A 27,654-nucleotide genomic window follows, 5' to 3' on the forward strand; every position below is an offset into this window, starting at 1 on the left:
CCCAGCACTCCAGCCTATCCAGATCACTTTGAAGTTTGTTTCTGTCTTCCAGGGTATTAGTTATCCCACCCAATTTGGTGTCATCTGCAAATTTGATCAGCGTTCCCTGCACCTCCTCGTCCAAATCATTAATAAAAATGTTGAAGAGCACTGGGCCCAGGACTGAGCCCTGCGGCACCCCACTCGTTGCCTCTCCCCAGTTTGAGAAGGTTCCATTGATAAGTACTCTTTGAGTCCGATTCTGTAGCCAACTGTGAATCCACCTAATAGTTGTTCCATCTAGCCCACTTTTAGCTAGTTTGTTAATCACAATATCATGGGGCACTTTGTCAAAAGCTTTGCTGAAGTCAAGATATATGACGTCCACAGCATTCCCACAGTCCACAAGTAAGTAAGTAAGTAAGTAAAGAAAGTTTATTTGTGTAGCCGAGGCTATTACAAACATATATATAATCAAATAAAACAGAATCATCAAATATATTACAAATATATAAGATTACATTACAAGGGAGGTTACCCGATCAAAAAAATGAGATCAAATTAGTCTGACAGGACTTGTTCCTGACAAATCCATGTTGGCTTCTAGCGATCACCGCATTGATTTCAAGGTATTTACAGATTGACTTCTTTATAATCTGCTCCAGAATTTTCCCAAGGTGGATGTCAGACTGACTGGTCTGTAGTTCCCAGGTTCCCCCTTTTTGCCCTTTTTGAAGATAGGGACAACGTTAGCCCTCCTCCAGTCATCCGGCACCTCACCCGTCTTCCATGATTTTGCAAAGATAATAGACAAAGGTTCTGAGAGTTCTTATGCCAGGGCTGAATTCTCAGCCCCCTGACAAAGACACAAGTTCCTGTGCTGTGTGGCTTGGATGGTAGATCAACTTTGTGAATCGCCCAGAGAGCTCCGGCTATTGGGCGGTATTTAAATGTAATAAATAAATAAACAAACTTTAGAATGAGACCTGAAAGTCAAACCGATTGGGAAATGCTGCCCTCGGCCCTGACCTGACCCATTTCATTCCTTCCCACCTCCCCCTTCTCTGTCTGGGATCCTCCCTCCTGTAAACAAAGTAAGTTTAAGAAAACTTACACTTTTGGAGCGAATGCAGCTTTTGTGCTCACAGATGCGGGTTCTGATGCTTCTTGTGGTCATACTATGTACAATAAATTACATGGACTCTTGATGGCATGAATCACAAAAGCTGCATTCGCTGCAAAAGACTTCAGGCACCTCTGGTCAAGCATTTTCTTGATATGGGCCATGATGACAAAGACCTGAGATTCTGGATTATTGAAAGGATCGGAGGATATGGGACAAGAGTAGACCATCAACTATGAAGGAGGGAAATATTCTGGATTTTCACCTTAAGGACATTACAACCACAAGGACTCAAGGAAGAGTGTAAGTGGAGGCCTTGGTTGTAATCCTGTTCTTCTTTTTTAAAGTACAGCTCTATTGCATTCCTTTTCTGTCATTGTTTTGTCATTGTTTTGATATATATTTTCATTCTTATATGTAGTTAGTATTATTAGATTTGTATTAACTATGTTTTAAGCATCATATTAGTCCACTCGGTGCCCTTTTAAGGGAGCATACAGGCTTGTGCTCTTCTTACGTTCTGATGATCACAGGAGAAATGAACGGATTTGTGAAGTTCTGGGGAAGGAGGGGATCCTTCTTCAACAAGTGTCAGAGTCCTCCCAACAGAACAGGAATAGCATTTGTAGACACCCAAACTCCCAGTGTTTACAGCGGAAAATGCTGGATATCAGGGTTGAACTCTTAGCCCCCTGACAAAGACACAAGTTCCTGTGCTGTGTGGCTTGGATGGTAGATCAACTTTAGAATGAGACCTGAAAGAATCATAGAATCATAGAATAGCAGAGTTGGAAGGGGCCTACAAGGCCATCGAGTCCAACCCCCTGCTCAATGCAGGAATCCACCCTAAAGCATCCCTGACAGACGGTTGTCCAGCTGCCTCTTGAATGCCTTTGGTGTGGGAGAGCCCACAACCTTCCACCGTTACACTGCTCTAACAGTTAGGAAGATTTTCCTGATGTCTGGCTTCCTTTAACTTGAGCCCGTTATTCCGTGTCCTGCACTCTGGGAGGATCGAGAAGACATCCTGGCCCTCCTCTGTGTAACAACCTTTTAAGTATTTGAAGAGTGCTATCATGTCTCCCCTCAATCTTCTCTTCTCCAGGTTCAAGTGAAAGGTAAAGCGATTGGGAAACGCTGCCCTTGGCCTTGACCTGAGCCGTTTCTTTCTTTCTCTAATCCCTCTTCTCTGCCTGGGATCCTCCCTCCTGCTCCAGGTCCAGGGGATGTTGGCCAGAGCACCCACAGATTTCCCTGAGGCAGAGAAGGCTCCACTGGGCATTACACAGAGGCCTCTGGAGAGGTGGATCTTGCAGGAGGGAGACGGAGGATCCTCCTCACTGGGTAAGGATTCGTGGACGTATTTCCCCATGGTGTCCCTCCCTCAATTATGCCTGAAGTGCATGAGCTGTCTTAATGTTCTCCTTGAGCCTGATTTTGCTGGGGGAGATACTCAGAAAGGAAATGTTGAGTAATGTGGTTTGAGGGTATCAGACTCATTCTGGCCCGGTCTTACGCACTCAACAACTAAGGTCCTCCTCCAGGCGCCTACTCAGAGGGAACATCAGAGGACGACAACAAGGAAGAGTGGTGGCCCCCCAACTGTGGAACTATCGCACTGACATTGTTATCTTTTCAGCGCCACATCAAGCAATATGTAATTAGCAATATGTAATTAATTAGCCTGGGTCTGTTTTTTTAGGCTCATAGTTTTAAAACTTGTTATAGTAGTTTTATATGTATGTGTTTATTGTATGTTTTCGCAGTTTTAAATATTTGGATATTGTTTTTAAGTGCTTTGGCTATGGTGTGGTAAAGAAATGCAATAAATAAATAAACACTGAAAACAAACAATGAAAATGGGAATAGTTAAGAATGTGAACTTACCTTCTCACCTTCCCACCTTCTTTACCTTCCTCACAGGGAGCAAAACAACCTGCAGGGGAAGTGAACTGATCCTGGGGGGTCCTTCTGGGCCTCGTTCGCTTGGTGGTGGAGTGGAAGCGGTTTCTGCACAGCCTGGGCAGGTAGGGGAGTCCTGGGGGCCTCCGTCTCCTGCACATCTCTTTGGTCCTGGAAGAACCTGCCCCTTTAGCCTTTGCTCTTCTCCATGATGGCTGCTAGGAAGGCTTTGAAGGTCACTCACAATGCTTTGGCATTCAGAAAGAGGACCTCACCATCCTTGTCTTCATGGATTGCTACATAATGCTTAAAGAGAATGTCATTTCTTCTTCTTCTTTCAGGGTCTGGTGACCTTTGAGGAGGTGGCCGTGCATTTCTCGGAGGAGGAGTGGGCTCTGCTGGACCCAGGCCAGAGGACTCTGCACAAAGAAGTCATGGAGGAGAATCGTGGGATCCTTTCCTCTCTGGGTAAGGAATGGGATTCCTATGGGTAAGGCTCCCTCTCTGCCTTCTTGCCAGATCCTGGAAGGTGGAATTTCAGCTCTTCTTTCTTTGTGTCAGTGCAGAATACAAATGTCATTGACTCTGAAGACATGACAAAACATTGAGAAAAGCCCATTGATGGACTTGCTCTGTGGCAGAGATGGCTGCCAACCCATCTTACTTTGCTGCTATAATTGCATCTGCGTAACATTGAAGATGTTACAGATATTATCTTAATGGTCTCCATGGAGGAGAGGAGAGTTCAGCCTTTTCAGAAGACAGCTCTGGACAGCTTGCTTTTTAAATTAAGATATAACTAGACATTGAAAATAACCATAAGGGTTGAATTCCCACTTTCCAGTTCCCAGTTAAATGATCTGCTAGGAGAAAATGGCAGATTTTAAGTGTATTTTATTTTATGTTGTTCATTTATTCTCTCAACTACTTTATATGAGCTATTCCATATAAATGAAAGCATTGTATGGCAATCTAGTTCTCAGTTCTATTGATCATTTGGGATATTTAATATGTTTAGAAGGATCTGCCTCACCAACGATTTTTTTTTTTATCCTTTGAATCAAATCAGCAACCGTGGGTTTTGTTCCAAGATTTCAAGATGATTTCTGTGTTTATACTTGCAGGTGATCACAGGGAGAGCAACAAGAATGGCCTACACCAGAGAAGGAAAACTGAAACTGAAGAGAAGAGGGAAAACGAATCTATTTCTCTGGAAGGATCAGATGTCTGTGAAACTCCAATACTAGAAGCACCAAGTAAAAAGAACATTCGTAAAAGGAAGAAACAGAGTAAAACTCAGAAGATTCATTCTAACATTCAATGCCTAGTGTGTGAAAAACAATTCACTTTCAACTCACAACTTAACTTGCATCAAAGAACTCACACTGGGGAGAAGCCCTATAAATGCTTTGAGTGTGGGAAATGCTTTGCTCTCAGCTCACACCTTAAGCGGCATCAACGAATCCACACTGGGGAGAAGCCCTATAAATGCTTAGAGTGTGGGAAATGCTTTGCTCTCAGCTCACATTTTAAGCAGCATCAACGAATTCACACTGGGGAGAAGCCCTTTAAATGCTTAGAGTGTGGGAAATGCTTTGCTCTCCGCTCACACCTTAAGCGGCATCAACGAATCCACACTGGGGAGAAGCCCTATAAATGCTTTGAGTGCGGGAAGACCTTTGCTCGGAGCACACAGCTTAAGCTGCATCAAGGAATTCACACTGGGGAGAAGCCCTATAAATGCTTTGAGTGTGGGAAGACCTTTGCTCGGAGCACACAGCTTAAGCAGCATCAAGGAATTCACACTGGGGAGAAGCCCTATAAATGCTTAGAGTGTGGGAAGACCTTTGCTCGGAGCACACAGCTTAAGCAGCATCAAGGAATTCACACTGGGGAGAAGCCCTATAAATGCTTTGAGTGTGGGCAGACCTTTGTTCAGAGTTCAAACCTAAAGCAGCATCAAGGAATTCACACTGGGGAGAAGCCCTATAAATGCTTTGAGTGCGGGAAATGCTTTGCTCAGAGTAGCTACCTTAAGCGGCATCAACGAATCCACACTGGGGAGAAACCCTATAAATGCTTAGAGTGTGGGAAGAGCTTTGCTCAGAGCATACACCTTAAGCTGCATCAACGAATTCACACTGGGGAGAAGCCCTTTAAATGCTTTGAGTGTGGGAAGAGCTTTGCTCAGAGCAGCAGCCTTAAGCTGCATCAAGGAATTCACACTGGGGAGAAGCCCCATAAATGCTTTGAGTGCGGGAAGAGCTTTGCTCATGGTATACAACTTAAGAGGCATCAAAGAATTCACACTGGGGAGAAGCCCTATGAATGCTTTGAGTGCGGGAAGAGCTTTGCTCAGAGCTTCAGCCTAAAGCTGCATCAAAGAATTCACACTGGGGAGAAGCCCTGTAAATGCTTTGAGTGTGGGAAGACCTTTGCTCGGAGCACACAGCTTAAGCAGCATCAAGGAATTCACACTGGGGAGAAGCCCTATAAATGCTTAGAGTGTGGGCAGACCTTTGTTCAGAGTTCAAACCTAAAGCAGCATCAAGGAATTCACACTGGGGAGAAGCCCCATAAATGCTTTGAGTGTGGGAAGAGCTTTGCTCATGGTATACAACTTAAGAGGCATCAAAGAATTCACACTGGGGAGAAGCCCTATGAATGCTTTGAGTGCGGGAAGAGCTTCAGCCTAAAGCTGCATAAAAGAATTCACACTGGGGAGAAGCCCTATAAATGCTTAGGATGCGGGAAGAGCTTTGCTCGTAGCACAAACCTTAAGGGGCATAAAAGAATTCACACTGGGGAGAAGCACTATTAATGCTTTGAGTGTCGGAAGATCTTTGCTCTGAGCTCACGCCTTAAGCAGCATCAAAGAATTCTATTAAAGCAGCCCAAAATAGCATTTGCTTTTTTTGCAGCCATTTCACATTGTTGGTTCATATTCAGCTTGTGATCTAGAACAATTCCAAGGTGGTTCTTGCTTGTAGTATTGCTGAGTCACGTATCCCCCATCTTGTAAATGTGCATTTGGTTTCCTTTTCCTAGGTGTAGAAGTTGGCATTAATCCCTATTAAATTTCATTCTGGGGGGCGCGGAGCCTGGCAGCCATGAAACCGGTAAGAGTTTCGTGAAGTTCTAACCGGCCACGCCGGAAAAGTCAATTATCTCTCTTTAAAAGGGCATAAATCTCAAATGAATATGTTGGAAAAGGACTATGAATGCTAATTGTTGGTGTTGTTGATATTTGCGAAAGTGGAAATGAGATAAGGAGTGAGAAAATTGATGCGGTCTTGGCTGGTGGGGCAGTCTCTTCAGAATGGAAATCGAAAGTGAGCTGTCTGTGTGCCGGGACTGTGTAAGCTGCTTGTTATTGTAATGAGATTTCACAGCGAACGTTGATTTGATTTATGGTGAATCTCACTCCTTATTAGAGAAGAATAAGCTGTTAATCACCGGAATTACAAAGAGATAAAAGCATCCTGGGCAGGACTGACAGACTGTGTTGACTACAAAGAGATAAAAATAGCCATGGCAAGGAGGGGAGCCGGGACGTTAAGAAAGAGATTTATGCCCTATGTCGAATACAAAGAAAAAAATTATAACCGAATGTGCAAAAGTTTTTTGGTCAAGGAAAAAAACCAGTAATCATAACCTCCCATGCCTGGAGAACTTGGCTTCGGAAGAAGTGCAGGGAGAGACAGAGATAGCAGCGGCAGATCTTAAAATGGCAGAAGGTGGCAAGGCACCAGTTGGCAAGGAGCCAGCCACCATGGCTGAAATTAAAAGCTTTATATTAGAAAATAATGAAAGTATCTTCAAGAAAATGGATCAACAGGCAGATAGATCAGATAAACGAATGGCAGTGCTGGCTGATAAGATTGCCCAGAACGTTAAAAGTATAAAAGAATTGGAAGCAGGAGCAAATTTGATGGAGAAGAGACAGGACCTTTTTGAAAAAACTTCTAATGTGCAATTCCAGGACCATGAATTAAGGTTGATCCAATTAGAAGACCAGAATCATCGTTCATCAATACGCGTCAAACATCTTATTCAAGTACCAGGAGAGAACTTAAGAGATTTAATCCTGCAATGGCTCAAAGACATGATGCCTGATTTGGAAATAGAGGACTGTGATTTGGGCAGAATCCATAGAGTGGGGGGGCAAAATTATAAAGGAGCTAGTAGAGACATTCTGGTGAAATTTGGCAACTATTATAAAAAAGAGCAAGTTATGAAGAAATTGAGATCCATGGCCCTGCTACAATATAAGGGTAAACCAGTGCAAATTTACAACTATCTTTCTCAGCACACACTTAATTGGAGACACAGTGTCAAGCAGATAACGGAAATACTAGTGAAAAAAGCAATAAAATATGTGTGGGGCTATCCTGTATTTTTAAGATTTACATATGGTGGGGGGGAGCACAGAGTAACCTCTTTGGATCAGGGTAAAGAGCTGCTGAAGAGCTTGGGTCTGTATGATGATGCAACTTTGGCTGAAACAGGCGGGAGGGAAGTGAGGCTGGGGCATCTGGGATATAATAGAACTGATAATTGCATTATGAGATAATTGTTGATGGAATTGTTAAAGTATAGAGACCTTGCCGGCCAGGCGAAGCACTGCCTCCCCCCCTCCCCCTTAAGTAGATGGCCTGAGTGATAGACTTGCGGGGATATGGGGTGGGAAGAGGTGGGGGTGGGGTGGGGGGGAAGGGTAGGGAGTGGGTTGGAGTAAGGGATTTGAGGTTTTTTATGGTGTTTGTGTTTTTATGTATGTGAATTTGAGTTACAGAGCACAAGGGATCGGAAGAGACATCAAAAGGGTGATTATGGATAAAAAATAAAAGTATCAACACTCAATGTTAAAGGTTTGGGGGCAGTCGTGAAAAGGAGGAGAATAGAACAAATGCTAAATAAAGAAGGAGCTGACATAATTATGTTGCAAGAAACACATCAGGGGTTCGATAATGTAAATCAGATAAAAATAAAGTGGTCAGTTTATTATGAAAAGTCATTGGGGACTTCAAAAAAAATGGAGTGGCCACTTTGATTTTAAAAAAAGTGGATTTATATTAGAAACTATAAAAAAGGATGACAATGGTAGATTCCTTATGATAAAAGGTCAAATTGAAGGTAAAGTATATACATTAGTCAGTGTTTATGCCCCAAATGAGAGACATAGAGACTTTTTAATAAAATTATTTAAAGAAATAGAAGAATTCAAGGAGGGGTATGTTATCTTAGCTGGGGATTTTAATATGGTTATGGATAATAGATGGGACAGGTCAAACCCCACTAACGTTGAAAAGAGAAATAATATCACTATAATGAATAAACTAGTAAAAGAAAATGACTATGTGGATTGTTGGCGTTTACTTAATGGAGCTAAGCCTGGGTTCTCATATTACCCCCCAGTTCATCATACATACTCCAGGATAGATCATATATTTGTCTCAAAAGAGTTTGCAACTAAGATTTGTAAAATGGAAATGGGGGTAATAAAGGTAACAGATCACGCATTGTTAAGTTTAGAATTTACAGTTAAGAAGAATTACAAAGAAGCGTATAGGTGGAAAATGAACACAAAAATATTTAAATATAATAAAGTGGTTGAAAAAATTCAGAGGGAATTGTCAGAGTCCTGGGAGATTAATGAAAAGGGAGGAACAGCAGGGTCAGTGGTTTGGGACACCATGAAGGCCGTAGCAAGAGGAATTTGTATTAGAGAAATGTGTAACTTAAGAAGACAACAGTATGCAGAGCAGGAGAAGTTAGAGATAGAGATTAGGAGTTTGGAGGAAGAATATTGGCAGGATAAAAATAAATATAAATTAATAGAAATACAAGCTAAGAAAAAAGAGTTAGAGAATATAAATATAGAACAGGTTCAGAAAAACATAATTTATATGAAAAGGGAATATTTCGAAAATAGTAATAAAAATTCTAGATTGCTTGCCAGACTCACACAAAAGGAAAAAGCGAGAAATGGGATAGGAGCATTGAAGGATAATCAAGGGAATTCTTGTCATACAATGAAGGATAAAATAAAAAAAAAAATTCAGAAATTTTATCAGGAATTATATAAGGGTAAAGATATGCAAAAAAAGAAGCTGGAGGATTATATAGAAAGGTATATAAAGAAGGGAATAAAAATAGAACATAAAGAGCTAATGGAGAAGGTAATAACTCAAAGAGAAGTTGAAGATGTAATCGATAATCTGAAAGTGGGTAAATCACCGGGAGCAGATGGCTTAGGATCAGAATATTATAAGGTCTTTAAAGGGTTTTTAGTTCCGAAATTATTGAAACTTTATAACGCTATATTACAAGGAGAGAAGATACCAGAATCATGGGAACATTCATTGATAATATTAATTCCAAAACCAGATAAAGATTTGACTATCCCTGACTCATATAGACCTATTTCATTAATAAATCAAGATGCTAATTTTTTTCATCTATTTTGGCGAAACGGTTAAATAAATTTATATCTGAATATATAGGAGAAGACCAATGTGGATTTGTGGCGGGGAGGCAGATGCATAGTTTAGTGGGAAGAGTTTTAAATGCAATACATGTGATAAAAAAATCTAAGATCAAGGCAGGAATTTTGGCATTGGATATTTTTAAGGCTTTTGATTGTGTGAGATGGCAGGCATTAAAGATTATTCTAGATAAAATGGGATTTGGAAATAAATTTAAAACTATAATAGAACAGTTATATTCCCAAAATACAGCTGTAGTGGTGGTAACGACGGACTCACCGATAAGACACGACTAGCCAGAGGTACAAGACAAGGATGTCCGCTCTCGCCGGACCTGTTTGTAATGGTTATGGAAGTATTGGCGAACGCAATAAGAGATGATGGAGAGATAGAAGGAATTGGTGATGTAAGAAAAATAAAATTGAATACGTTTGTGGATGATACCCTATTGACTATTAAGAATCCAATAAGAAAAATAGATAGAATTAAACAACAATTGAGAGAATTTGAAGAAGTTACTGGATTAAGAATAAATTGGTCCAAATCAGAGATGTTTTTGTTTAATTATACTAAGAAGGAAGAAAAGGAATGGGAACGAAAGGGAATAGAAATGAGAGTTAAGGAACAGATTAGATATTTGGGAATTAAAATTACGAAAAATGTAGATAATTTAGAAAAGGAGAATTTAACGAGGTAAAAAAATAGGTTTTAGCAAAATTGGAAAAATATAAAAGATTAAATTTATCCTGGTTTGGAAGAATAGCATTAATAAAAATGAAGATTTTAGCAAAGATTAATTTTGTGTTTCGGATGTTACCAATAAAAATTTCAGAATTAGAGATAAAAAGTTGGCAAAATATTATAAACAAATATTGTAACGGAGATAAGAAAGCGAGGGTAAATAAGAATAAATGGTATTTAAGCCAAAAAAAGGGAGGAATGGGTCTCCCAAATATAAAACTATATTATGTAGCAAATAGGTTAAGACATATTGTAGAAGCAATTATAGGAGTAGGAGATTTAGATTGGATGGAGGATAAAACCACAAGTAATGTAGATATGAGTTTGGAAAATGTTTTTTTTAAGGAAGGAGGGATAAAATGGGTTGAAAGTATAGATAATCCACTCCTGAGGTCTCAATCGGAAATTTGGAGTAAATTTAAAGGGGCTTCCGAGCAACTCTCCTTTGTCACCGGTAATAATGTTAAAGAATTTCTCGGAGGAACTGAAGGGTAGATTAAGTTAAATATTAAAAGAGAAAAATAAAATGAAATTAAAGGATTGGTTAAGAGAAATAAATACAAGAGAAGATATGGAAGAGCTTTTAAAGGAGAAAAAATTAACTTGGTTAGAGTATAGGCAATTAGAACAGTGGAATAAAAAGTGGATTAGAGAAAATAGAGTTTGTAGAGAATTGACGAAGTTTGAGGAATTAATAGTTAAAAGGGAAAAGTGTAAGGGAGGAAGTTTAGCATTAAAAGGGTTAATGAGTAAAATATATAAAATACTGCTAGAGGAAGGGCTAACGGATAGTGCAGGAAAAATGGTATGGGAGACAGATTTGAAGGTACAAATAGGACGACAGAGCTGGGAGGGACTCTGGAAACAAAGAGTGTTGAGAAGTATGTCAGTGAGAATAAAAGAGAACTATTTTAAAATTTTGTGGAGGTGGTACCTAACCCCGATTAGATTGAATAAGATAAATAATCAGCATTCAGCAAACTGTTGGAGAGGATGTGGGGGAAAAGGAACGTATTTACATATGTGGTGGGAATGCAAATATGTACAAAGATTATGGAAGATGGTGTTTTTGGAAATTGAAGAAATAGTGCGAATGAAAATAGAACAAACACCAAAAATTGCCTTACTGTCACTATATGAAGATTTAAAATGTGGAAAAGAAATGAAAGATTTAATATCGAGTTTGATGACTGCAGCACGATTGATGATAGCTAGGAACTGGAAGATTCAAGGGGAATATTCTATTGAAGAATGGTACAAAGAAGTATGGGATATAGCTATTAATGATAAATTGACTTGTAATATTAAATGGAGAAAAGGTATAACTAAAATAAATGAGTTTGAAGGAATTTGGAAACAGTTCCTAATATTTGTGTTTACTAAGGGAAGTGGGAAACCACCAGGAGAGGAGAGTATGAGATTTTGGAAGCAGGAATAGATCCCGAGGTGGGGGGTGCACTTATATGTTAAGAATGGTTATATTGTATGATAGGATAGGTAATAGTTAGTAGTTACTCAATATATATGTATTCAACATTTATTCAAATGTATGTAGTATGTTGTGTTGTTGTTGTTTCCTTATTGTAATGGTGTTTGTTTAATTATGTGGAAAAGCAATAAAAATCAATTAAAAACAAAATAAATGCTTTGCGTGTCGCAAGATCTTTGCTCAGAGCTCACACCTTAAGCAGCATCAAAGAATTCTGTTAAAGCAGCCCAAAATAGCATTTGCTTTTTTTGCAGCCATATCACAGTGTTGGCTCATATTCAGCTTGTGATCTAGAACATTCCAAGGTGGTTCTTGTTTGTAGTATTGCTGAGTCAGGTATCCCCTGTCTTGTAAATGTGCATTTGGTTTCCTTTTCCTAGGTGTAGAAGTTGGCATTAATCCCTAGTAAATTTCATTCTGTTGTTTTCAGCCCAGCACTCCAGCCTATCAAGATCACTTTGAAGTTTGTTTCTGTCTTCCAGGGTATTAGCTATCCCACCCAATTTGGTGTCATCTGCAAACTTGATAAGCGTTCCCTGCACCTCCTTCAACATTTAATAAAAATGTTGAAGAGCACTGGGCCCAGGACTGATCCCTGCGGTACCCCACTCCTTACCTCCCCCCAGATTGAGAAGGTACTGTTGATAAGCATTCTTTGAGTCTGAGTCTGTGGCCAACTCTGTATCCACCCAATAGTTGTTCCATCTAGCCCACTTTTATCTCTTTTGTTTATCGGAATATCATGGGGCACTTTGTCAAAAGCTTTGCTGAAGGCAATATATATGACATCCACAGCATTCCCACAGTCCACAAGGGAGGTTACCCAATCAAACAATAAGGTCAGATTAGTCTGACAGGATTTGTTCTTGACAAATCCCTGTTGGCTTCTTGTAATCATTGCATTGTTTTCAAGGTGCTTCCAGATTGACTTCTTAAGAATCTGCTCCAGAATATTCCCAGGGATGGATGTCAGACTGACTGGCCTGTCTTTTCCCAGGTTCCTCCTTTTTGCCCTGTTTGAAGAAGGGACAACGTTAGCCCTCCTCCAGACATACGGCCCCTCACCCGTCTTCCATGATTTCGCAAAGATAATAGACGGTGGTTCTGAGAGTTCTTCCGCTAGCTCCTTCATTACTCTAGGATGAAGTTTATCAGGCCCTGGAGATTTGATCTCATTCAAGGAAATTAGTTGTTCCTTGACTATTTGTTTATCAATCTCAGACTGCAATCCTGCCCCCTGAACTTGTTTAGTCCTCGTCTTCTCCTTGATTGGGTGATCAGTAGTAGACTCCAATTATAATTTTCTTTTTAGTCCTCACCACATTTCTTTTAACCCAGATGGGGCTCCCAGTCTGATCCGCCTGTATTTCTGTGCAGGGATAGGTATTTTTAACATATAGTGCAACTCCGCCTCCCTTTCGATTTCTTCTGCTCTTTTTGAATGAGTTACATTCTTCAATTGCTATATTCCAGTCATGGGAGTCATCCCACCAAATTTCAGTTATACCTATCATGTCGTATTTGCCTTCATGTAATAAAAGTTCAAGTTCATTCTGTTTGTTTCCCACACTCTGGGCATTAGCATATAGGCATCGAAGACCTGTGCTTTATAGTCTGGCTTTGTTCCTATATTGTTTTGGACAATATCTTGGGGCACTATTGGAGCTGTTCTCTGCGTTAGGATGCATGGGCCCACATCTATTGTTGCCTTGAAGTTTACGTCTCCCATCCCCATAAGATTCAGTTTAAAGCCCTCCTGATCAAGTTCTTTATGCTGTGGCCAAGCTTATTTGGGAACTATTCTTGACAAACATGAATTTTATGTTATTTCATAATAATTATGTTAAGGTTTGGAATGAAGTTAAAGGTTTTGCAAGATGGGAAAAGGTTCAACTGTCACTTTTGGGGAGAATTGCAACAATTAAAATGAATGCTTTGCCTAGAATGTTATTTTTGTTTCAAACAATACCCATTGTAACATTGGATTTACCATTTGAGCAGTGACAGAGAGAGAGAGAGAGAGAGATCTATGTTTATACAGCAATCAAAAAACCCAAGAGTTAAAATTAAAATATTGCAGGATGCAAAAGAAAGAGGAGGGCTGGGCCTACCGGACCTCAAAGTGTATTTCTCAGACTGCTGTTTAATGTGGATGAAAGATTGGGTGTTGATGAAAAATAGGAGACTGTTGGAACTCGAAGGACACGAATTGAGATTTGGATGGCATGGCTATTTGTGGTACGATAAAGCCAAGGTTAACGGAAACCAAGGTTCTGTCATAAAATACCACTTTGGGTATCGGCCCAGGGGGGTATTCATAGAAGGGAATTGATAAATATGCCTAAATGGTTGACATTTAATGATGTATTACAAATGTCACAAGATGAATCTCAGTTAAAATCAAGGGAGGAACTGCTGAAAGATGGTCATAACTGTTTTGGTATGTACAAATTACGTTTCCTTGTGCACATGTCATGGAAAGGTTTAAAATAGACAAAAGAATGGTGGGTTTGAGCGATCAAAATCTGAATTTGAAATGACGTTATGTCCAAATGATGAACATGTTATCTCAAAGATACATAAACTTTTATTAAAGAACGAGGCAGAGGATGAGCAGGTAAAAGACTATGATAAAATGGGCTCAAAACTTTGGATATAACGTTTCAATGGAACAGTGGGAGAATATGGGGTGGAAAGGTTTGAAATTTACATTATGTTCAAGACTTAAAGAGAATTTTTTAATATGATGTACAGATGGTATATGTCTCCTGTAAAGTTGGCTGAAATGTATAAGAGTCCCTCGGGAAACTGTTGGAAATTAGGAGAAGGAGGAAACTTTTATCATCTTTGGTGGACTTGTAAAAAAGCCAAAGCATTCTGGATACAAACACACTCTTGAATTCAAAAAAATGAATGGATATTGAAGATGTTGGAGTTGGCGGAAATGGCAAAACTCACATCGATGACGAGAGAAAAGTCCACATCCACGTTTATATCTGAACGGAAAGCTCTGATAGCATTTTTGCAAGAAACCGAGAGAAACGATATATTTGTCTGTGGAGATGTAGTTAAGATAGAAGAAAGAAATGAATTTGTTTACTGTGTTAAATGTAATGGAGGAATGAGAAAATATAGTTCGCATTTCTGATATGAAGAAAGCCGAAAGTACACCTTAACCTTAGATGGTTTTTTTTATTGTACTTTTGTTTGTACTCTTTGTAATGTTCTTGTGGTATGGATGTCTGTGATGTTTGAAATAATAATAAAAAATTATGCTAGGAAGACATGTTGTCTGTGACTTTGGGAAAAAATAAATAGGAGGCAGTAGTTTTTAAATGACTAATATATATAAGGTTCCTGGAAGCACACAACTACCCAAACCACTAGTGAAGAGAGATGATTAACAAGAAACCCATTTATGGTTTGGGTAGTTGTGTGCTTTCCAGCACCTTATATATATTAGTCTGTGCCTTTGGGGACAGTACTGTACGGATGCCACGGGGAAGAATTTATTAAACAGTGCCCGCCTTGCCTTGCCTCACTGGTCACCACCACTACCGCCCCCTCGCCCCATGCTGCTGCTGCCACTACTGCTGCTGCAGCAGCCTCTCCCACAGGGATTGTCCATCCGGGCGCAAATATTCCCCAGCCAGGCTAATGGCGAATGCGATCTGTTTACTTTCCTTGAGTCCAGAAAACATGCAGCCTGCTCCCCCACGCCCCCCACGCTATTCCCAGAGGTTTTAAAATAAATTTAAAATTCCCCTGGAGCCCCCTAGAGGGTATGAAAACCCGGAGATTCTGGGGGAAACTGGCCAGGTGGTTACCAGAACTGCACTCCTGGAACAATCCTCATGGCCATGGGGACTCACAGCGTCAGGCAAAGTTTATTCCTCCTAGATCAGCAGGCAAATGCTTAAGCCAGGACTACTCCGAGAGCTTTGGAAGGTGCTGGCTCCAGGGAAAGTTCCTTCCCCACAGTCGGACATGCGGTGGGGACTTTTCTTCCACATTTTCAGCACTCCATGCTTGTGTGAATTTTCTATGGGTCATCAAGGTTGATTGATGAAATATTCTACTCCAATTGTATTCGTTCTTCTGGGAGTCTTTTAAAACCTCTCCCCTGTATGCCTACTTTGATGGGATGGAAGACTTGCACAATGACTGAAAATCTTTCCACGAGCATTTATATGGCCTCTCCCCAGTGTGGATTTCTCCATGGGTTTGAAAGTGCAAATTGTGAGTGAACCTCTTTTCATGCTCCATTACTGAAGGTGAGCGATTTCTGCTATACTCTTGGTTACCACCTTTCAATAGGAAGGCCGTTCCAATCCTTCCAGTGTTTTACTATCAACCATCTTGCCGCTGATGATGAGAGGCTCAAAAGTTTTTTTCTTTTCACCATCGAATCCCAAATATACAGTAAATCTTACAAGGCTAAATCTGGAGATGGCTGATCCCATTGCCCATGATCAAACTATTCTCTTAAAACACTGATTTTCAAAATTGATTTACCTTAGCGCAGGCCCGCCAAATATGTTCTATTTTTTAATTTTTTATTTAAAGCATTTTTATAGTGCCGCCTCACCATTTCTGGCACTGTGGCGTTTTACAATAACGTATAAAAGAATTCCATTAAACCCCTCAACATATGCTAACATGTCCCTTCTCTACACTCCGGGGATGCCCCGGCCCTCACCATTGAGAATTTCCTTGGTGTAAGATACCATTTGTGGGTCAGTTTTACTATTAATTCCCTATTTTAAACCGATATTGTTTTAAGAAGCATTCCAAATATCTTTCTCTACATGGATTCCAAGATCCCTTTCCCACACCATCCAGAGTGGGTCACTTATGCCTATTTCAGATGCTATAATTCAATGAGGACCACAATTATACTTCCAAATTGGCAAGACACTTATTGTACATGTTCAAAAGACACCTTTAACCCTGCTGGTTAAGGCTTTTTGGTTAAGCAGCATGGTTTGAGTGTTGTGTCCGATGCAGTTTACTAAGCCTTGGTCACTTCCTAACCCGCCAGACTGTCTGCAGCATACTTAGAGGCTCTAACCTTAGCTTAAAGTGTTTTGTGTGGCAGCACAGCTTATGGTTAGTGCTAATCCCAGAGAACCACAGTCTAACTAACCACAGTCCCTGGAATGTCGTCTGAACACGCACACTGAAACTCCCTCCCACTTTACCCCTTCCTTGTGAATCCACTGTTTAGAAACATCGTCTTCCATCGAGGGATTTCTATGGTGGGGTGGGGTGGTCTCAGAATAACCTGCCAAGTCCAGGGATTCCCCACCCACCCTTCTCATATTGCTACATTTAATTGATACTGCCAATGTTGTGGTGGGCTTTCAGTGATCCAAACCGGCAATGTTTGAAATAGAAATAAGTGCTTTTGGCACCAACATCATTTGAATGGCTACTGAACACTCCTTAAGGCCTAACTGTTGCTTCTTCCACTTCCTAGGGGGTTTTTGAGTAGCGCCCCTTGCTTGCTGATGAAAACGTCAACTTGAGCATCGGTTTCCACCCTCTGAGTAAATTTTCTACATTCTAAGCACCTATAGGGCTTCTCCCCTGTGTGAGTGCTTTGATGAAATCTAAGTTTGCAGCTCTGGCTGCAGCTACTTCCACTGTCTAAGCATCTATAGGGCTTCTCCCCTCTGTGAATTCTTTGATGTCGTTTGAAGTGTGCACTCTGAGCACAGTTCTTTCTGCGCTCTGAGCCCTTATAGGGCTTCTCCCCAATTTGTATTCTATGAGGCCACTTCAGATGTGTCCTGCAAGCAAAGCACTTTCCGCATTCTAGGGCTCCTCGCCTATGTGGATGTTTTGATGTGCTTTAAAGATTCACGTTGCGATTGAAACTCTTTCCGCATACTGAGCATGTGGAACCACCAGGAGCAGGCCCTCACGTGACCACAATGACAGGGCAGGTTCATAGGGGAGAAGGCGCTCTCTCAGGCATCCTGGTCTCAAGTTGTTTGTGACTTTGCACACTTGGACTAGAACCTTAATCCTGGCCCGATAGCAAATAGGCAGCCGGTGCAGTTCCCTCAGCAACACAGATGGGTCTCAGAGTTCCCATGAAAGTACGAACTGGAGCTTTCACAGGGAGGAGGGTACCCCACCCAGAACAGGCAATGAGCCTCTCCGCCAGAGTCTGGAACCACTCGCCCACAAAGTTTCCATCCTGCCAGGATTCCGTTTCAGTTTATTTATTGCATTTCTGCACCATCCAACCGCTGAAGTTTTCTGGGCGGCTTACAAAAATTAAAACCACAAAATACAACCACAGTATAAATCTACAATATAAAAGTGCAAAAGAATCAATGGGGTCAATTGCCCCTTGTCCCTCTCCCTGCAAAGGTCATCCCACAGGGCAACCAGGGCAGTTCTGTTCCAAAACCAGGCCTGAAGCCCGATTGAACAGGATCTAGATAACCCAACCTGTCACACCCCCTCGGCTAGCTTTTATTAGCCAGGAGGGACAGGGATCGAGAGGGCAAGGGGTTGGCTGCATTGCTGCAAGCACCTTGTCCACATCCTCAGTCCGCAACAACTGGAACTGATCCCACAAAACCGGGCAGACGGAGGCATCGGACACATTCTGTCCTCAAAGTGCAATGCAAAAAGATCGCAGTGGGTCCTTTATTATTATTATTATTATTTATTTATATAGCACCATCAATGTACATGGTGCTGTACAGATTACACAGTAAATAGCAAGACCCTGCCGCATAGGCTTACAATCTAATAAAGTTGTAGCAAACAATAAGGAGGGAAAGAGAATGCAAACAGGCACAGGGAAGTGTAAACAGGCACCGGGTGGGGTGAAGCTAACAGTATAGAGTCAGAACAAACTCAATATTTAAAAGCTATAGGGAAAAGAAAAGTTTTTAGCTGAGTTTTAAAAGCTGTGATTGAGTTTGTAGTTCTCAAGTGTTCTGGAAGAGCATTCCAGGCGTAAGGGGCAGCAGAAGAAAAAGGACGAAGCCGAGTAAGGGAAGTGGAGGTCCTTGGGCAGGCGAGAAGCATGGCATCAGAGGAGCGGAGGGCACGAGCGGGGTAATAGTGTGAGATGAGAGAGGAGAGATAGGCAGGAGCTAGACCGTGAAAAGCTTTGAAGGTCAACAGGAGAAGTTTATATTGGATTCTGGAGTGAATTGGAAGCCAATGAAGAGATTTCAGAAGTGTAGTGACATGGTCAGAGCGGCAGGCCAAGAAGATGATCTTAGCGGCAGAGTGGTGGACAGAGACCAGCGGACTGATGTGAGACGAAGGAAGGCCAGAATAATGGCCTTTAGACTTGGCAGTAAGAAGATCATTGGTGATCTTGGTAAGGGCTGTTTCAGTGGAATGCAAAGGATGGAATCCAGATTGAAAAGGATCCAGAGCAGAGTTACTAGAGAGAAAGTCAAGACAACGAGAGTAGACCACACGTTCCAGGATCTTTGAGACAAGGGGCAACAGAGAGACAGGTCGGTAGTTAGACAGAGATAGTCGATCAAGAGTGGGTTTTTTGAGAATGGGAGAGACTGTAGCATGTTTAAAAGCAGAAGGAAATGAACCAGAGGACAGAGAAGAATTAATGACGTGAAGCAAGGACGGGAGGATAGCGGGGATAAGATTAATAAAGACGCGAGAGGGAATCGGATCACGGGAGCAAGTGGAAGGCTTCGATGAGCGCAGTATTTTAGACAGTTCATCAGCTGAGATCGAAGGGAATGCCGAGAGAGTTGCAGGAGGAACTGACAGGTGAGGAATAGGAGCTGGGAGCGGAGCAGAGCTGGCCAGATCGGAGTGAATAGTTTGGATTTTAGCGTTGAAGAAAGAGGCAAAGTCATTGGCAGCCAGAGAGGCGGGGAGAGATGGTGGATTAGGCTTCAGAAGAGAATTGAAGGACGCGAAGAGCCGCTGAGGGTGCCTAGCATTTGACTGGATCAACGTTGAGTAGTGCTGCTGTTTGGCCAGTGAAATGGCAGAAGAGAAAGAGGAGAGAACAAATTTGTAATGGACAAAGTCCGCCCAGTCCTTGGTCTTACGCCACAGGCGTTCGGCTGCCCAGGAACAAGAGCGAAGGTAGCGGAGGGAAGAGGTGAGCCACGGTTGGGGTTGAGAGGGGCGAACTATCCGAGTTGTAGATGGAGCAAGATTATCAAGAGTTGAAGATAAGGAGGAGTTAAAGGAGGAGACGGCTGAGTCCAAGGAGACGGCTGTGAAGACAGAGGGAAGAGAGGAGGCTAGAGACTGAGAAAAAGCCTCATAGTTGATAGAATGCAGGTCACGACAAGGGCGTGAAGCGGGACGTGAAGGAGGGGGATTGTGAGTAATATTGAAAGAGATTAGATGATGATCTGACAGAGGAAAGTCAACAATAGAAAAGTCCAGGACAGAGCAGTTCCGAGTGAGGACAAGATCCAGACAGTGTCCAAGGGAATGTGTGGGAGCTTCAGACCAGAGCTTAAGATCGTAAGAGGAAGATAAGGAAGATAAGGAAGATAAGATAAGGATAATCTTAGAGCTGCAGCATCGTGAGGGTCATCTACATGGATATTGAAGTCACCCAAGATCAGAGTAGGAGAGTTGTCAGAGAGGAGAAAGGACAGCCACGAGTCGAGATCAGAGAGAAATTTAGAGGATGAGCCAGGGGGGCGGTACAGAACTGCAACCCGCAGTCGCAGCGGAGCGAAGAGTCTCACCACATGTGCCTCAAAGGAGGAGAAACAGTGTGAAGGTGGAATGGAAAGAGGCTGGAACTGGCACAAACTCGATAATAAAAGACCCACACCACCACCCCGACCCTCTGGGCGACTAGTGTGACAGAAAGAGAATCCTCCAAGAGAGAGGGCAGCCGAGATGGCGGTATCATGGGCAGGAAGCCAGGTTTCAGTAAGAGCAAGGAGGTGGAGAGATCTGGAGAAGAACAAGTCCTGGATGACAGGGGCCTTGGAAGCAATAGAGCGACAGTTCCATAAGGAACACGAGAAAGGCAGCTGGGAAGGGGGGAGACACCGAATAGGAACTAAATTGGGAGAGATGAAATTGGAGCGAGCCATAGGGAACAGATATGAGGAGAAAGGAATTAAGAGAAGAGATGAGGAGAGAGATAGCAAGTAGGCAGGGAAGTAAAACAGGCGCGGGACGGGATTAACCAGAATTATCCTGGCCAAGACCAGTAGCAGCAAGCAAGAAGGTCGGCACAGAGAAGTGCAGACAGATGGGGTATGTTAAGGCAGGCGCATTGCCAAAATAATAACCCGACAGTGCAGGAGAGCATGTCCTGTAGCAGAGGTGGTGAAGACCTTGACTGGGCCAGGGCCCCATTTGCTGGGGAGGATGTGAACACCCCACACCACCCAGAAGAGCTCCGTTGGACGGCTACTCAAGGACGCAACAGAGGCAGCAAAAGAAGCCTTCTTATGACAATGGGGTTACTTGGACACACACACTCCTTCTCTTCAGACTGCCCATCTCACAACTTGGAGCAAAAACAAAATCAAGAGTACGTCCTGGACTCCACGATCAGAGCACTGGAAGAGCTTTTCTCCAGTGTGAATTTTTTGATGCAAGTTACAGTGTGTGCTCTGATGAAAACGCTTTCCACATACAAAACATTCATGGCGCTTCTCAGCTGAATGGATCATTTGAGGCAAGGTACAATCTGTGATTGAATTGCTTTCCAAACTCTGAGCACGTTGATGGCTTCTTGCCTGTGTGAATTCTTCAATGTGACTTCAGTTGGCTACTCGTAGGGAAGCTATTTCCACACTCTGAGCATTTATAAGGCTTTTGAGGATTCAAAAGGTCTCCTTCCTTGGCTGCCAATTTCTCTCTTCAGGCAAGGACTGTCCTGTGGGAATTCAAATGGAGGAGCTGCATGAATTAGATACAGCTCTGGCCAACTTAATACCCAGGACCTGTCTCCGATGGGTCCCTACAACCCTGGTCCCACAGCAGCCGGGCTCCTGATTGAAAAAAAGGGTCTGACTCTGCCGCAGTGGGAGAGAAAGTGTAACCAGAGCAGACTTAAGGCTATTGAAAACGCGTGAAGGTTTATTTTAAAAGCTAAGCAAGAAATCAGTGAACAAATGAAACATGCCACCCAGGAAGCCTTAAGATACAAATGTTTTTTAAAGAGCTATACTAGAGTGACCAGATTTAAATGAGGGCAGCTTTAACTGTTGTGATGAAGAGGGAATTTCACCGGGTTCTCCATATATACAAAAGACACCTGCTGAAATTCCCTTTTCTATGCAACTGCTAAAGATACAGGAGCCCTGTCCTCCTTTCCATCGGGTCACCCTATTTAACCTCTCTCTTTTTAGAGCATCTATTCTTGTTTAGAGTTCTGAAGGGCACCAGGTTGGGGAACGCTGTTCTGCAGCAAGGGCAGGCAGCAGGACGGAGGGCTCCCATGCCGGAGGCTGCGTTACGCGCTCAAAGGGGAAAGGGCTGTGGATCCCACAAAGCCCCCAGGAGCAGATGGGGTGGCGATGCTGCTGGGGGGGATAAAAGACCACTCCCCATTGTGGAAAAGCCTCCTTCCCAGGTCCGTGTCTTTGCCAGGAGCCTCTGCGGCTCTCAAGTGCTGCCTCGACCGAAGGGTTAAAGAGGCGGAGAGGGGGCTGGGTCCTAGAGCCCAGGCTGGATGAGGCCCCTCCCTTCCGGCCCCACATTTCCTCCCCCCCCCTATTGCAAAGGAGCCTGGGATTCTCCCCCTGCTCGCCTCGTCTGTCCGCCGCCTGCAGCCTCTTTTCCCCTGCGAAGGAGTCAGTGAGTGCAGACTGCAAGGGGGTCCCAGGGGGGAGGGGGCGGAAAGAGAGCCCCCCCAGGATAGGGGGTGCAGGTTTGGGGCAGGGGGTGGGTTGGAAGAGAGAGGGAGCCCCGGGTGGGGAGGAGGAATGTCCCACCTGCGGGCAAAAGGCTGCCCTGGTGTCCTGTCTGCATTGCATTTTTATTTTGTTTCCTCTCCCTGATTCAAACCTAATGAATAAGCAAAATTAACAAGTCTCTTTGGTCACGAGGCCTTCGAAATACAACCTGGGGCGCTTTTGTTGATTAAGAAGGGAGCCTGCTGTTGGTTTTAGTACGTCCCTCTTTGATGTATTAAGTGAGCCCGATGTTCACATCCTGAGAGCGGGGAGAAACTGCTGTTACTCTGGTGCAATTACTCAGGTCCCTGATTGGGGTTCAAGTGCTGGGAGCAGAGAGGGCTTAGAAAGGGAGCGGTGGGACGGATTGGGAGAGAAACTCTGGTTCATTGGAGATGTAGAACCAGAGCAAGGCCTGGCACTTTCAGCTTTTGTTCAATACCCTGCCCTTCAAAAAACCAATGTTTTCTGAGAAGACATGTATAGGATCCAAGTATAAACCATCCTTCTCCAGCCTGGTGCTCTCCAGATGTGCTACGCTGCAACTCCCATGTTATGGTGAGGACAAAAATCATTTTCATCAATAGTTTTTGAAAAATCCTTCCTTACACATGAATCTAGTATAGGTGGTGGCTCTGCCTTTGATCTCACACTGCTGAACACGTAAGAAAAATCCTCTGCGGTCACAGCATTCGCAGCATTCTTGATCACTGTCCATGCTGACAGAGACTTTTATGAGTTGAATGCCAAAACATCTAGAGATCTACATTTTGCCTGCCCTTGCTCTAGAACAGCATTCCCCGATCAGTTTTCCAGAACCCCTCAGTCACTTCTGCACATGATAGCCTGCTGCCCTCCACATGTTTGAGAGTACAAGTCACAGCATTCCTGTCCATGGGACATACTGACTTGCAATGATGGGAGTTGTAGTCCAACACCTTTGGAGGGCACCAGGTTGGGGAAGGGCTGCTCTAAACAAAGAAAGAGAAGTAGGTGGACCTGAGTTGTCCGTCATAGTTTTCCACAACCCCACCATCACTTCTGCATATCCTATTCTCCATCCTGTCCTCATGGTTTATATCTGCTTTGGGAGAATGAGAATTTCACTGGCACTTTCTGCCTCCTCAGGGAGGATGTGGCGTTAAAGGCTTGTGAGCCTTAACTCCCAATTTCCCTGCTTTTTGGAGTTTGGTTGAAAACTGTAGAGCCTTTAAGGTTGTTTTGTAAACCGTAGGTTTTTTTATTTATTGAATTTCATGGCTTTGTGTAATGGATGACCACACAGGAAAGAAGCCATATAAATGTACGGGATGTGGGGAAAGCTTCAGCTGTAGTGGGACCTTGAGTAGACATCAAAGAACCGACACGGGAGAAAAAATTATTTTTTAAATAATTTCCCAATTTACACTATTTTTTAAAAAAATATGACACTATAATTATTTTAAAAATTACACTAAAATCTATAATTTTTACTATATTGACATTAAAGAATCCACTTAAAGCAAGAATCAGAGTATCTAGCATTTTTCATATAACTGCTTGATAACCCACACATCACATAACTTCCAAATGAAAGGCATCACCAAATGTTGCTTCCTTGCTCGTATTTTCTTGCTATGTCAATAACTGGAGATCGTTGTTAACAATACATTTAGGTATTTATTGCAGAACCTTGGCTATGGGGTGGTTTATCAATGTAATAAATACACCCAGGCTATGGGGCGGTATATAAATGTAATTCCTTATGCCCCCCCTTCCCGTCACCAGATTGAAAAGAGGACAGGGCACCTGCAGCTTTAACAGTTGTGATGAAGAGGGAATTTCATCAGGTTCCCCATATATACAAATGACACCTACTGAAATTCCCTTTTCAATACAACTGTTAAAGATACAGGAGCCCTGTCCTCCTTTTCATATGATCACCCTATATAAACCATTCATCTCTTAAGGCTTCCTTAGTGAAATATTTCATTTGTTTAACAAGCTGAAAAAGTATTCAGTGTTTTCTTGCTTCATTTTAAAATAAACTTTCACACATTATTAACTTTTAATGGCATTAATTCAGCTCTGGTTCCACACACTCTCTCTCCCGTCAAAGTAGAGTAAGAGCTTCATTTTCAACTACAAATCTGGTTGAAAAATCTGGCCGGGGGTCGCGGAGCCCCCTTTGAGACAGGTGCTGGCTCTTACGAACAAGGCGGTCTGTTCTTCTCAGCTGCACCCTTTCCAGGAATTCAAGCAAATAGGTATGTGGGCTTCCCCTGTGCCCACCCTGTGCTCATAAAATTGCTTTGGGCCTCTTCTCTAGAAATCAAAGTATCTATGCTTCTGCAGTAACTGGAAAATGTGTTAAGGATGCAACCATGACACCAACTCTTGTGAAGAGTATTGAAACACTAGTTTCACAAGATTGTGTGCCTCCTAGGACTGTTACAGGGTGTTGTGGCTTGCTTTAGAAAGAGGTAACCATGAAATGAACAGATGGGCACAAGTTTCTCAGTAATCATTGATGTATTGTTTTTCTGTCCTTGAAAAGATTGCACTCTGCAAATGTGTAAAATCCTTGCTTATAACTAGCTGAGAAGCTTACCTGTTACTGTTTCATGATTGGTTTATTCTATGGAGAGGTTCTCCCTTGTTTCTAAGGGCACTGACCCTATAAGTATGATAGCATTTCCTGAAAATAGTGGGCAGTTCCTTGGGTCCTCAGAGGGCTTCCACCTGGCAGTGCTAAGCGCTGCTCGTAATAAACCTTCTAAAAAAAGAGAATCATAGAATAGTAGAATTGGAAGGGGCCTATAAGTCCATCGAGACCAAGACCCTGCTCAATGCAGGAATCCACCTTAAAGCATCCCTGACAGATGGTTGTCCAGCTGCCTCTTGAAGGCCTCTAGTGTGGCAGAGCCCACAACCTCCTATGTCTTAGAGTCTTTGACCACCACTACGTCTTAGAGTCTTTGACCACCACTCAGCGATCCCACTTAGAGGAGACCAACCTTTCCCAGGTTCCTTGACACACCCTCGAAATATCATCTCTGAAGTTTGGGCCTGTGGCCTACCTTGCCAGACTGGTGTTTACAAGAATCAAATTATTGGGGAAGGCACATGGGCCTTGTAGCTGGAGGGGGGGGGCGTTGTTCGGCCGTCCTTTGGCAGAATGATCAGTCAAGGAGCCATCTGGCTCCGTTACCAGGTTTTATCAAGGCAGCCGGTAGCCCAAGGCCGTTCCACAGGGTTGTTGATCTGTGCAGCTGAAGGTGGGAACTTTCTCTCCTCACCGGGAGCCCTGGGGAGCTTGTTGTTTGTGGATTGGTGGAGCCAGGCCACCCCACCTGCTTAGCTCTGGGGATCAGTTAGATAGTTTCCCGTTTTTGGTCTCTGTTCATTTGGGGAAGGGTCATGTTATTCGGGGCCCTGAAGGGTGGCAAAGGGACCCCCGTGCCATCAGGTATCAGGTAGCCAGGACAGAGTGTCTTTCTTTGGGTGGCTCTGAATCAACGGCTTGCCGTGATGTGGCTTTTATTGCTCTTTTAAAGTTGTTCGCTGCTGTGGCCTTTTAGTTTCATTGTAACTTTTAGACCGTTTTCCCCCACACACCCTCCCCTGTCTCCTGTTAATTGTTCAGACGCTCAGGGCCTTACTCTGATTTAATAAATTGCCTGAAGCCTTGGTGAAGTGTGGTTATTCTCAGGTGAACTGGCTCCAGTTCCAGTGTTTCACTGGACACCGGTGGGAGGGGGACGGCTGGGTTGGGAACTTTAACCAGGTCTACCTTGTGTGCCTCCTTCACAAGCTCCGTTTTAATTCCTACAGCGTAGTCCCTGCCTCAAAGGAGAAATTGGCAGCCAAGACAGGAGACGGTTTCGAGTCCTGGTGGGAGCAGAGATGGAGAAGAGCGTGAAGATGGAAGAGCAAAGCTTTGCAGGCCCTGAACCAGAAAACGTCTCCTGCAACATCCAGGAAAGGAGCCGTGCAGAGCCCTGGGAAGGAAGAGTGCAGCAGGACCAGCCTGGGAGCAACACCTGCTCAGACGTGGAGCTTCAGTCCTTCAAGGACTTCTGCTACCAGGAGGCCATGGGGCCCCGAGGGGTTTGCAGCCGTCTCCACCACCTTTGCTGCCAGTGGCTGAAGCCAGAAAAGCACACGAAAGCTCAGATGCTGGACCTGGTGGTCCTGGAGATGTTCCTGGCTCTCCTACCCCCAGAGATGGTGAGTGGGGTCAGAGAGTGTGGAGCGGAGACCAGTTCCCAGGTGGTGGCCCTGGCAGAAGGCTTCCTCCTGAGTCAGGCAGAGGACAAAGACCAGGTGAGAGCATTTCATCTTGATAACTAATAGGGACTGTGTTCTTACTACTTATCTCAACTTTATTTTACATGTCATTTAAGGAAGGGATGCCCCAATTCCCAATGGTCCAACCCCCAAGTATAGTTGCTCTTCATGTGTAGAGCAGGTCCTCATTGGAGAATAGTTAAGCTAACACTGGATGGTTGAAATATGCAGTTCCCTACCAGAGGATGTAGTGATGGCCACCAATTTAGATGGTTTAAAATGGGGGTTAGACAAAATCCTGGAGGAGAAGTCTGTGAATGGCTACTAGTCCTGATGGCTATATCCTACCTCCAGGTGATGGACCACTGTGGGGAGAGAATGCTGGACTAGATGGACCCTTGTTCTGATCCAGAATGGCTCTTCTTAGTTTCTCATGACGACAGGAGAAGTGAATGGGTTTGTGAAGTTCTGGGGAAGGAGGGGATCCTTCTTCAACTGGTGTCAGAGTCCTCCCAACAGAACAGGAATAGCATTTGTAGACACCAACCTCCCATGTTTACAGTAGAAGATGCTGGATATCAGGAAATGTCTGGGAGGTTCTGTCTTTCCTCCTGGCTGGTTTTTGGAGGGTGTTCAAGCTCTTTGCTTGTGCCAGGGTTGATATCCTAGCCCTCTGACAAAGACACATGGCTTTGTGTCTTGGATGGTAGATCAACTTTTGAATGAGACCTGAAAGCCAAACCGATTGGGAAATGCTGCAATCGGCCCTGACCTGAC

At 43.2% G+C, this 27,654-nt stretch overlaps 1 protein-coding gene across 1 annotated transcript in view; it reads left to right on the forward strand.

Annotated features, from left to right (window-relative positions):
• Positions 1-4,391: 4,391 nt before the first annotated feature.
• Positions 4,392-27,654, forward strand: part of LOC134395749 (uncharacterized) — a gene marked incomplete at its 5' end in the record, with an annotated part of 243,620 nt that continues 220,357 nt past the window's right edge. The window contains 1 exon segment of the mRNA XM_063121911.1: positions 4,392-5,397. Coding sequence (XP_062977981.1) covers positions 4,392-5,397 — 1,006 coding nt within the window.

This window comes from Elgaria multicarinata, chromosome 3 (assembly GCF_023053635.1).
Source record: "Elgaria multicarinata webbii isolate HBS135686 ecotype San Diego chromosome 3, rElgMul1.1.pri, whole genome shotgun sequence".
NCBI classification, from domain to species: domain Eukaryota; kingdom Metazoa; phylum Chordata; class Lepidosauria; order Squamata; family Anguidae; genus Elgaria; species Elgaria multicarinata.